The sequence below is a fragment of the Acinonyx jubatus genome, chromosome E3, assembly GCF_027475565.1.
Source record: "Acinonyx jubatus isolate Ajub_Pintada_27869175 chromosome E3, VMU_Ajub_asm_v1.0, whole genome shotgun sequence".
Classification (NCBI taxonomy): domain Eukaryota; kingdom Metazoa; phylum Chordata; class Mammalia; order Carnivora; family Felidae; genus Acinonyx; species Acinonyx jubatus.
Window position 1 is genome coordinate 29303815 of NC_069398.1, and position 12798 is coordinate 29316612.

Below are 12798 nucleotides of genomic sequence, written 5' to 3' on the forward strand. Positions count from 1 at the left end.
AAAATAACGTTCCAGGGGTGCCTGGGTGACTCAGTCAGTTGAGCGTCCGACTTCGGCTCAGGTCATGATCTCACGGTTTGTGAGTTCAAGCCCTGTGTCAGGCTCTGTGCTGACAGCTCAGAGCCTGGACGGAGCCTGCTTCGGATTCTGTGTCTCCCTGTCTCTCTTGTCCCTCCCCAGCTCACACTCTGTCTCTCTCTCAAAAATAAATAAACATAAAAAAAAAATCACTTTCCATTTCTAATAAAGTATGAGTTTGAAAAAAGAATGGACAGGTCTCTCCTAGAAAACAGTAAGTGATATTAGCACAAAGAAAGGCATATACATAGTGAATGAAGGAAAAGTGAATACTCCTCCAATTCTGTGAGCTTTTTACAAGTCCACGGTTAACGGACAAAACAAGGAGCTCTGGACTTGGCAGGTTACATAGGCCTTTGAGACACAGGAGATTATCTCCTCCAGTGAGAGCAGCACAGAGCTGACAGTGCTCAGGTATCAGAGACAAGGGGGAAGCAGCTGGTTGGGGCATTAATAAACGTAACTAGAACCTTCATTGACAGACCACTGAGAATAACAGAGAACAGAAAAGAAACTGAAAACAATTCTGTATATGGCCCATGACAGAGAGAATGTAAAAATCCCAAATTTTACAAACACAAAGCTGACGCTCTCGTGTAGCAACCAGCGCACTGGTAAAACACTGGAATACACCTTTATTGTAGACTGCTAAATTCTGCATGTCGTTATTTTTAAATAGAGATTGAAAATTGTTCAAAAACCATGCAGTATTATTTATATCTACATATATATGTGTGTGTGTATGTAGAGATTATCTATCTATCTATCTATCTATCTATCTATCTATCTATCTATCTCTACAATCATCTAGGGAGAGACCCAAGATATCTCAACCCTATTCTTTATTTACTTGGGCTTTAAGAACCCTTTCCAAGTGGGTCTGCACTATCCCAAACAGACCTCCAAGAGAAATTACAGAGAGTTGAACGGTATCTAACCTCTGATTTTAGTGATGAAATTGCCATAAATACTGAGGACATCAGTCCACTTCTTTTGAATTCCAAGCCAAAGTCCTTGGTTATCTGGATAGTTCCCAGACTGTACTCAGTTTTTGTTTGTTTGCTTTTTGAAGTTATCATGGGATAGGTAATACCCAGGTCATAAACACAGATCAGTTCCTTGGCTTAACCAGGAAACTATCACCCGGTTATATCTATGGTTCAAGACAAAACCTGAGGTTTCTTCTTCAGTCCCCTTCAGTGACCCTCCTCCCTACCCCCCTCCCCACCCCCCCGGCAGAAGTCTCACTGTGAACCCCCCACGATACTATTTATTTGGGAGCTGTTGTCCAGTATTGTCTTCCAAGGCTTGAGGTCTTGCAGGGACAAATGGGAATGTTTGTCAATTGTGTCACCTTGTCTCATCTGGATGATGTCTCTTAGAACTTCTTTTTGTTCCTACTACTCATTCAGGAACAGACCTCTCCACAGAAGACCAGCACTGGGTTTGGAAACTGGGAATCCTAATCACAAGGGAGGTAACAGGCGCAAGTTCATGAATTAAATAAAGCTGTTGTGGAGCTGTGCTCGCAGGATGGAAAAAGACAGAAAGCCCAGGGGAGGATGCTTGGTAACTCCAGGAATGTGGTCCTAGGTTAGGACTAGACCAATGATCAGGTCTCACATGGACCTAATAGGAAATACAGATTCTACCCCCTCGACAGAGGCACCTACATTGCAACCCAAGGGGACCGGAGAAGAATCCTAGGATCAGATTGGTTGAAGAGGTGAGGACTCAGAACACAAGAGTATTTCTGATTTCTAACAGCAAAAACTACTGAAAGGTAAAAAATCCACTTGGAATCAGAGAATCACAGTATCAGGCTTTGGGGGCTAAGTAAATGTAATTGTGCTCCTTCTCTAATTGGTCTGAAAAAAAAAAAGGGGGGGGGGGGAGCCCAGTAGTCTCTCAATCCTTGTCAACTCTCAGCTGACCACATCAGAAATTCCACAACTAACAAAAAAAGATGCAAAACAATCTCAGACAACAATCCTGCATTAGTCTTACCCTGGGAAAACACGTTCCCATAATTCTCCTGCCTGTTGTCCCTATTGAGATTCCTCCGAGCCAGGTTCTGACATCCCCATTCCTCCAGGATGAGGGACACGGCCATGTCCTCGATCTTCACCATTGCCTGAAATAATATGAGAGCCCCACACTCAGTTCTCCCAAAGCTCAGGGACAACCCCATCACCCAAACCTGGAGTCAGGGACAGAATTGACTGCAAACCTACAGGATGCTGGGAAAGAAAAGGTGACCATAAGGCTCTGGTGAATGGGATCAGGAGGAGTGGGGCTACTCTGTGGGTTGGGGCATCAAGATTGTGTCCTGGGTGGAGAGAGCTAAAAGAGCTCCAGGAAGAGAGGCAGACACGAGGGTCTCAGGAGGGCAGAGGGGCCCACAGCTCACCTGGGAATCTGCTGTGAATAGTGCAGATGCCATCGCCTGGTCTCTGGGACTCCCCTCGTGATGAGGGGCAGGAACGTGGGTGGCAGGGAGAGCTGAGGGAGGAGAAAGGAGCTGTGAGTGAAACCAGCTCTGTGCTGGGCCTCCCCTCCAAGAAGGGCCTGGGGCACTCTCTTTCCTGCACCAGCATGTTCGATGTTCAGTGCTTAACTACAGAATAGTTAACTACGGAGAATTTAACAAAGAAAAGACTTTTAGGTGGGAGTCACAAGGTGTCATAAAAGGGTCCTTAAAATCACCTGGTCCAATCCCTTTAGTTTAATGAGGGGGAATCCAAGCCCTGAGAGGGTAAATGACTTGTCTAATGTCACACAGTTAAGAATGGCAGAGCCAGCTTCCTATTCTCAGCTACAGATATGGGTTAATTCAGTCCATGATTCAAGTTTGGCTCACAATTTAATTTTCCGCAGTCCAAAGAGCCAGAGCATCAGAATTTCATTGAGTTATGAACAATATAACATGAGTGCTAACAATCTTCCGTAGTAATGTCTCAGAACAGAGACATTACTCAGAGTAACAAGGGAATCTATTCTGGCCATTTTTTGTGCTTCTACTTTTCTCCCTCACTTAGCCACAGTTTTCTGATAAAATGCATACATGCTTCAAATGTCGACAAGACATTCACAAGTATATAAAAGCATGGGTTGACACGGATCTAATACAAGACATCGATCAGATGATCACACTAACTGCAATGTGTAAGAACAACTACACAAATTTCTAAACCGCAAAATTAAAATCTTCCCTTGCCAAGTAATGTGAGATTTGGAAGTATTACTGGATAAACAGATGATGTTACTGAGCTGCAAAGACAGAAGAGAAACGAACTTGAAACTGAATTACTAAACCCTGTAACTATTTCAGACCAGGTGGTTAAAAGAGAAGCTAAAGCAAAATGTGCAAAAAAGACCCAAGTATCTAGCATTTTAACCTTCTGAGAATTAGGAAAGACTCTGGAAGAGGGGTAGCGCCAAGAGGGAATTGAGGATAAACGCAAATGGCTGAATTCCCTGGAGATCTATTTAGTAAGCATCAAGGGTAGGTGTCAGGGTCTCTAAAACTGCTAACTCTGGGGACAAAAAGCTCTTAATCTGGCACTTAAAACTAAAAATACCCTCTTCAATTTTCTGGCTTCCCCCACGTGAAGGGTAGAGAGACCTCGCAAGTCCTAGATAGGACATGGCTGGGACTGCATGGACAGTGGTGAATCAAACATCACAATGCACTGATTTACATGGATTTCTCCAACATGCAGAGAACGTTTCCTGCAGCTCTAATATTCACGCCCTAAATGCCATCACAAATAAACACACTGGATAAGGAACATTCCTTTATCAACTCCTCTCGAACAACTAGACTTTTAGTATGTTATTGTTTTTAGAGATGTCTACATACCTACTTTGATTTTTAAATTGGATAAAGACATTAATATTTCCCTCAAAAGAAAAAAAACTTAAACTGATTTTCATTTACATGACCCTGAAATGATTTTTTTCCTCATGTTCCTCACAAAAAACCAAAATATTTTTCCCATCCTTTCCACACTGTTTGAAATTTTTGGAAGCTAGAAAAAGACGTTCTACAACATTCTGACACATCTGAAATAAAATGAATTTTAAAAACTGATCCTTTTCAAGGCAACTTAGGACATTAACAAGAGTGTCTTAAAACCCAGACCGGAAATATATTACCACTTCCCAGCACTTTCCTGTAAAAAAAAATCTGGACATCCAAAATGCTAACCATTCCAAGAATAACGTAATATCCACCCCAGTTCATGATGCACATTTTATTTACCATCTCAGTAACGTTAACTCCTGAGGTTGAGCTGTTAAGTTTCATTTCCCCCAATATTTATTTATTAATAATGACAATAAAGTGTAATGGTTAAAAAAAAAAACAAGCATGCTTAAAAATTTTTTTATTACAGGCCCTCAGCAACACAGAGAGGGCACTCCCACCCCAGACAGTTTGCTTTCCCCCACATGAAATCTTGCTTCTTTCTTACCCCGTGACTGCAAGAGGCGAGGCTTCCGAGATGAATGCTTGAAATGGGACTGGGTGGCCTCATGATGAAGGTCAAAGCTTGAGGACTCCTGCATTGGATCCAGAGGCACCATCCCCCTGGCAAGCATCTCAGGCCCATGAACTTGACCTGGGACCTGAGGACAAATGGTGGGTTTATGGGTAAATCATTTTTTACACCGGAGTTTAAATGAACAGAAAGAGGGTACGTATAATGAGTGGATGCAGGTGAAGGAGGCCAGAGCACCTCTTAGCATCTGAGCGGAGAAGAATAACCGCCACAAAGACTACCAGTGCCAGCTTCAAACTGCAACTCTCTCTTTGCTCCAGGCTTACAGCACAAGTGCTGCTTACACAGAACAGGTTTCACCTTCTTCTTACCTGCTGTCCTGACAAATCAAGCTCTAAATCTTCCAGAAGGGTCACGGCCTCCTCCCCACTATCAGGACGGTATTCCTGCAGCCAGACTTGGAGCTCCTTGGGCAGGATGGAGAGGAACTGCTCCAGTACCAGCAGCTCCAGGATCTGCTCCTTAGTGTTTATCTCTGGTCGGAGCCACTGGTGACAAAGTTCCTTCAGTCGACTCAGAGCCTCTCGAGGCCCAAAAGTGTTCTGGTAACAGAAGTGCCTGAAACGTTGGCGGAAAATCTCTGGGTCGGGAGGCGGCGTCTCCTGCAGGCTGGAATCCTGCCCCCACATGTGGTCTTCTTCATCTTCCTCTTCTACCTTCACTATTACGATACCATCCTTCTCCTGGGCAGCCTGGGGGGACAGACCTGTGGCTTCCCTGGATTCTGCAGTCATCATTCAGGCTCAGGGAGCTGACTTGATCCAAACAGGGTCTGTGCTCTCCTTTCTGTTCTAGATGTTTTCTGATATGTTTCAGTATTGTTCCTGACATAGTAAACATAACTATTAGTACCTTTATGAAAAGTGACCTGTGTCAACACTTCACACAAGGCTGCACATCAAGGCACTGAAAATGCCTCTGAAAAGCAAAAGAAAAAACAAAACCTCCAGAGTCACACTGTTTTCACCATCATTTTATATGTTAAGGCTTACAGAGAGGGGGTGCCTGGCTGGCTCAGTTGGTAGAGCATGTCGCACACTCTCGATCTCGGGGTTGTGAGTTTGAGCCCCATGTTGAGTGTAGAGATTACTTAAAAATAAATTCTTTGTAAGTTTTTCTGTTTGTTTGTTTATTGCGAGAGAGACAGACAGAGAGAGGGAGAGAGAAGAGAGAGAATCCCAAGCAGGCTCCACACTGTCAATGCAGAACCCAAGGTGGGGCTTGAACAAACGAACCGAGAGATCAGACCTGGTCTGAAATCAAGAGTTAGGCACTTAACCGACTGAGCCACCCAGGTGCCCCTTAAAAAAAGAAAAAAGCGTGCAGAGAGAAACATCCAACAGGCCAATAACACCCTTAGGGTGTGTGCCCGAGTCTGAACACCTAACCTCCAGGACAGCAGGTTACGACGCCATGCTTCTAAGTGCTCGTCCCAGAGAGAGCTGAGTGTCAGCAGGGCGCCAGGTACCAGGCTTCAAGCAGTACACACGTCATCTTATTTCCGGACACAACAGCACTAGCAGGGAGGCACGACAGCCAGTGCCACTCTACAGACGGCATGTTACAAATTGACATTAACACCCGCCCTTGGTTAAATGTCGAACCGGCACATGTCACAGGGTACGTCCCAAGGAAAAAGCAGGAACCTCCCTCCCCCACACAGAGGGCTGCCAAAATTTCCTCATTTCACTTGTTCACTTTTAGGTACTGTGATATCTCCCAGTTTACCTGAGACCAGTTATGTGGAATAATGGATTATATTATCCAGCTTGAACTAATCTTGTCTTCATAAAAGAGACAAGTACAGGGGCAGGCAAACTGGGTGACAGGGCTCAAATGACAGATTTCCAGGTCTTAAAGAAGTCATAGGAACATAATGTACAGCAAGGGGACTACAGTGAATAACACTGTATTGCATACTTGAAAGTTGCTAAGTGCCCTTAAAAATCCTCATCACAAGAAAAAAAAATTGTAATTGTGGTGACAGATGTTAACTAGATTTATTGTTATCGTTTTGCCCAAATATCAAACCATTATGTTGTACACCTGGAATATGATGTTGTATGTCAATTACATCTGGAAAAAAGAAAAGAAGAAAAAAGACCAGCAGCTTAAAGACTCCCAACAGAAAAAGCACAATTCGAAGAAACGCAAACAGTGGAAACACACGTTAAGAAAGTGGCACAGATGAAGCTTCTACCTACAGCGAGGTTTCACTCACGCAGATTAGTGGGTAAGAACGAATGTCAAACTAATTCAACAAGAAATCAACCAATAAGTGACACGGCAGCTGCTTAAAAAAAAAAAAGTGTATGGGGGGAGGGCGGACATTGTTATGTAACTGTAACTTCCAGAGATGATACTAAGTATCCTGGACAAACCTAATCATCTGTTAATATTTAAAAACCTTATACTTTCTACACTGTATAAAATCTTCCAAATGAAGAATTTTAAGATCTTAAAAGTCTGTTTTTGTGTTTTAAAGAAGATTTTTCTTTTTTTAATGTTTATTTACTTTGAGGAGAGCAAACAAGTGAGTGCACAAGAGGGAGAGGGGCAGAGAGACAGGGAGAGAATCTGAAGCAGGCTCCGTGCTGTGAGTGCGGGGCTCAATCCCATCATGATATCATGACCTGAGCCGAAATCAAGAGTCTGATGCTTAACGGACTGAGCCAGCCCGGTGTCCCCAAAAGTCTGTTTTTTAAAAACCTAAAACAGGGGTGCCTGTGTGGTTCAGTCCGTTAAGCATCAGACTCTTGATTTCAGCTCAGGTCATGATCTTACGGTTCGTGGGATTGAGCCTCAAGTCGATGCCTACAACACCGTCAGCATGGAGCCTGCTTGGGATAATCCACCCCCCCACCCCCCGCCATTGTCTCCCTGCTTGCATACTTGCATGCGCTTGCTCTCAAAAAAAAAACCAAAAAACAAAAAACAAAACAAAACCCAAAAAACTTAAAAAAAAAAACATTTAAAACACCTTTGATTCTTTTTTAAAATTTATTTATCTTGAGAAAGACAGAGGCAGTGTGGGAGAGACAGAATCCCAAGGAGCCTCCACGCTAACAGTGGCACCAAGCCTGACATGGGCTCAATCCCATCAACTGTGAGATCATGACCTAAGCTGAAATCGAGTCCAATGCTTAACCGAATGAGGTACCCAGGCACCCCTTGATTTTTTTAAAAGTAGATTCTATGCACAACATGGGGCTTGAACTCACAACCCCCGAGATCATGCTCTGCTGACTGAACCAGCTAGGCATGCCACCTTTTGATTAGTTTTTAAGAACAGATGATTTAAGGGTCTGAAAAACGGAAATGTACTAGCTGAATTTCAACAACAAAAATTTTGCGTGGTGGATAGGACCAATAGTTACTAAGCAGAGCTGACAATGTGTTTCTTCCATCTGAACTGGCAAATCTTTGTGAGGTATCTTTTTCGTCTCAACAGCATCAAACTCAAGTTTTAGAGACAGAGCATTCAACTGCTCTATCATCCAAAGCCAAGAACTTTAAGCTAGAAAGCATTTTTAATTACATGGTTCGCATTAAAAATTTTTTTGGTAATTTTGGTAGAAAAGGGATCATGTACAATTAAAACACAAAAGTATTTTTTGAATAGCACAATTAAACGTATCCTTGTTTTGTTATATAAAATACTGGTATAATACTACATGTATACAATTTTTATAAATAATTTTTACAGATAGGAATGTGTCCAAAAAAAAGCTGGGAGGTGATTTTTTTTTTTTTTAATCGAACGCTTCAGCATCTTGCGTTGTCTCTGTGCAGGGGCCATGCTGATCTCTGCATCGTTCCAATTTGACCACAAGTGCTGCCAAAGCGAGCACTGGCGATGGCTGTTTTAATCTGAGATTTCTCACAGGGTTGGTTTTTCTATCTTAACTTTTTTTGTACTTAGTAAAATCAAAATCCTTATTAAAGTAGCGGACTCTAGGAACAACAAAGAACGTTATATTCAAAAAGGCTTTCTACAGACATAGAAATAAACAGAAATGTGGGAATTCAGTCATTTTTTTTCTGCGATTTTAAGCTGGTCAAGTCCAGTGCAAACCACCCCCCAGCCCTTCCCGCTGATCTCCTCCAGAATGGTTTTGCACCCCACCCTCCTTGCTGCAGTAAATACGTTTTACAACTTCAGAGCAGCCTTGGTAAAGTCCTTATGACTAAATTCTTAAACATCTCCCTCTCCAAGGCTACAATATGCCAAGTGCCTTCCTAGACGGAGGGGGATACAAAGATGTGACGCAGGATTCCCATTTTTACACAAATAATTTCAGTACAAAGCAGAAGGTGCCAACTGCTCTAAGGAAGTTTCAACATCAGCACTAGAGGAGCCAGGGAAGTAACTGGTGCATCAACAAGGCCGTGTCTGGGAAGAGACAGCCCTGAAGCCAGGGCATCAGAACAGCCAAGACCTCGTTAGGAAAGCTGCCCCCACAGGAAGAGGCAGTGGGACAGGCAGTCCAACAGATCGCTCCTTTGGCTAGCGTCTTCCCAACCGGAAGCTAAATAATTCCTAAAAGCCTTAGTTTCTTCAATTTCATTCTGAAAAGTCAGAAGAAAGACTACCTGGTCCTGCTGTGCCCCCCACAATTATTTCCCACCACCCTAAGGCCGGCTCCCTATCTGTGCCACAGTGCCATAGTCTCTCTACCTTCCATCTCTCCCAAGTCCAGTAGGAACCAAGTGAGGTCACTGCCGTATTGCCAAAGTACGCTTCCGGGCATCTCTTTCTCCTCAATTAGCGCCCGTGAATTTTTGCTATCTGTCAATTTAGTGTTCAAAGAACACACCCTACTTTACTTTTCCAGTCTTCTCCACCCCCCCCCTCCCCCCGCTCTTCTTCGTCGTGATGCCCTGTGTTTCAGCCGCTCTGGCCATTCATGTTCCCCAAGCACAGGGTGTGATATCCCATCGTCACACTTTCGCTGTGAACAGTTTCGACCACGTCAACCTCGTTGGTCAAATTTTTACGTACTCTTCCAGATGTAAAACGTCTGCCGTTCCAGATTAACTAAGATACCTTCCTCTTCTGAACACCCTCAATATCTTCTCTGTCCCTATTTATGCCACATATATTCTTGCATTATCGTTATTTCGGTTACAGCTCCCATCACCTCCCAACTAAAATTTAAGCCCCTGAAAGACAAAGACTCTTGACTTCTTTGTACTTATCTGCTAGAGAACCTGGCAGTTTATTTCTGCTAAACTGAGGAGAAAGAGGAGCTACTCAAAATATTGCCGTTTCCCCTGCCACTTCTTGTTTCCCTTCAGTGGCAATTAGGGATCAGATATTCTACTGATACCTCATTCACTAAAGCTCAGAATCTCACCTTTCTGGATTCCTCTCCTTACACGCGTTCAGTCTCCAAGCACCAGGAAGAAGTAATTACCTAGTTCTGTCAGGTCTGGCTTCCGCTCTTTGGTTTCCTGCCTTTATTCCCCTTCCCCCCTACTTCATAAACCTCTATAGCTTTCTTTCTTTCTTCTCTCTTTAAAAAATGTTTGTTTGTTTTTGAGAGAGAGACAGTGAGAGTGTGAGAGGAGGAGGCAGAGAGAGAGGGAGACAGAAGTTCCAAAGTGGGCTCTCCACTGCCAGCACAGAGCCCAATGAGGGGCAAGCGGGGGAGGGGCAGAGAGAGAGGACGGAGGAAGACACAGAATCCCAAGCGGGCTCCAGGCTCCGAGTTATCAGCACAGAGCCCAACATGGGGCTCGAACCCACAGATTGTGAGATCATGACCTGAGCTGAAGTCGGACGCTTGGCCACTGAGCCACCGAAGGAACCCCTAAACCTCTATAGCTTTCCAGTCACCAGTCCCCAGTACCTGGTCCCAGTTTCCTCTCAAGTTCACCATCGGCATCAATTTCTTTCCCTCTCCGGCATGAACCTTTTCCATCCACAAAAGGAGTAGCTCCTAAATATGCCTTGGATTCTGATCACCATCCTATTCTCACATCACAGTCGATGTCTGGGATTTCCTCTCCCAGTCTTCTGGCCTTTTCAAATCCTACTCATCCTTTAGAGCTTAGCTAAAATGCCACTTGCCCCTCATCACTGTTCAAGAACATTCATTCAGGGGCATAAGAACTCATATTCGTTGAGTGCTTTCCATGGACCAGATATTAAGTATTTCACAGAACAATCTTAGCAGGGAGCTATGATGATCATATCACTTTACAATGACAAAACTAAGGCTTACTGACGTTAAATAACACACCCAAGGTCATACAGCAATTAAAGGACAGAGGTAGGATTTGGTATTAGGAACCCTCAGTTGAAGCTCTAGCCATCATGCCAAACTCCTTCTGTCCCAACAAGTGGGGTTAGGAAGAGTTTCTGTGTGCACACAGGTTCTTTCCCAGAGGAAAGGCTTCTGAAGGTGCCTGTGAAGGATCACCACCCAGGAATGGGCCTCATTTGCCACCTGTTTTCACCAGGGAGCTGTGTGGCTAAGGAGACACAGCAGGAGACACATGTAGGAATCACCTCAAATCTAACCAGGGGCAACTGAACAGGACTGGTGTAGAAATTGGTCTAGCATCAGAAAAATTTTCATATTTTCATGAAAATTTTATCCTGTCTCAGCTATACGAAGGAGACTAAAGGAAAGGAATCTTGATTTGTGCCCACACCTAGGCCAGAGTTTTAAAGACTGGGATACTTCCTGGGGTGCCTGACTGGCTCAGTTGGTGGAGCATGTGACTCCTGACGTCGGAGTTGTTGAGTTCAAAGGCCCACGTTGGGCACAGAGCTTGCTTGGGGGGGTGGGGGGGAAGGTGGGATATTTATTGGGTCAGTGGGACTCAATAGGAAGAGACTCTGAAGAGGAAGTGAGACCCAAAGGGGCAGAGATGAGGGCATAGGCACATTCCCTCTTCCCCCAGTTATGAGGCCCTCTCCCCCATCCCTCAACATTTCTGCTCCTACTTAGGCAAAGAGAAAAGTCACAACAGCAGTGGGAAGGGCTGGGTTTATTTTGGGTTTCTCAAACGATCTGAGCAAACAACCTCTTCTCCTCTCTCTAAACTTCTGGCCCAAATGCTCTCTGCCAAGCATCTGCCATGGAAGTTGTATTTCTTTCTCTGTAATGTAATTGCTCACGCCTTCCTCCTCAACTGGACTAATTGCTAAAGTAGGTTTCTTCATTTTTTTTAATTGTTATTTTTTAAAGTAAGCTCTATGCCCAACGTGGAGCTCGAACCCACCACCTAGAGATCAAGAGTTGCAGGCTCCACCAACTGAGCCAGCCAGGCACCCAAGGGAATGTTTCTTTGTACCTCTTAGACCACTTGGTATGATTCCTTGCAAACACCTAGTTTTAAAGAAATGCTTGCTGAATTTACAGTGTGGTATTTTTCTGCCCACTCATACAGCACTCAGTACTGCCCTCAAATTAGCCCCAGGGGCTATTTGGAGAAGCTTCAATAAGCTACCCTACCACTTACCAGCTGATCATTTTCAGTAAGTTAATATCTCTCTGCATTTGTGCAATGGGAATAAAAAAAATTTCCTCACAGAGTTGTCGTGATGATTACATGAGTTAACATATATGAAGCTCTTTAAACAGCGTCTGGCATTCAGTAAGCAGTAGAGGAGTACCTTGTTTTCCACAAACTTAAGAGCTATGACTGTACTTTCCAATTTTCAGCCTGCTTAAAACATTAAGCGACAGAATTCCTGTAACAGTGAAAGCAGCACAGGTTGGAATACCTAAACTCTAGTCTCCCACAAATAAGTTACACATCCCTGAGTGAATTATTCAACCTCTCTGGCACTCGGTATCCTTATCTGTCAAATGGGGGAGGGGAGTAGAAAACTACCTCTGGGGTCCCTCTGAGCTGAAAAACATTCTGACACCCTATCCGATTTAGATAAGATTACCCCCAGCCACCGGTTGTCACCAAGGACAAATACCAACGATTTTCTTACAAAAAGGGCTTGGAGTTACAAGCTCAGTTTATTCCAAAGGCTATTTTCTAAGCAGGTCAGTATCTTTTCCAGAGCATAGTCTTGAAAGTTTAAACAAATGGCACCCTCTCTTCCCTTTTATGAACAGAGCTTTAAATTTTTTTTAAGTTTTGTTAAGCTTTTTAAAAAATTATTTTACTTTATTATTATTTTATTTTAATT

General features: G+C 43.7%; 1 protein-coding gene and 1 non-coding gene across 2 annotated transcripts in view; both read right to left on the minus strand.

The window, feature by feature from the left end:
- Positions 1-12798, minus strand: part of ZKSCAN1 (zinc finger with KRAB and SCAN domains 1) — a 94720-nt gene that overhangs the window by 50103 nt on the left and 31819 nt on the right. The window contains exons 2-5 of the mRNA XM_053213834.1: positions 4952-5464; positions 4554-4707; positions 2489-2580; positions 2086-2212 (exon numbers count right to left, since the gene is read on the minus strand). Coding sequence (XP_053069809.1) covers positions 2086-2212; positions 2489-2580; positions 4554-4707; positions 4952-5377 — 799 coding nt within the window. The 5' untranslated portion in view covers positions 5378-5464. The remainder of the gene's footprint in view (positions 1-2085; positions 2213-2488; positions 2581-4553; positions 4708-4951; positions 5465-12798) is intronic.
- On the minus strand, positions 8390-8491 carry LOC113594608 (U6 spliceosomal RNA). The gene has a single exon (XR_003415011.1). It is a non-coding gene; the product is annotated as a U6 spliceosomal RNA (small nuclear RNA).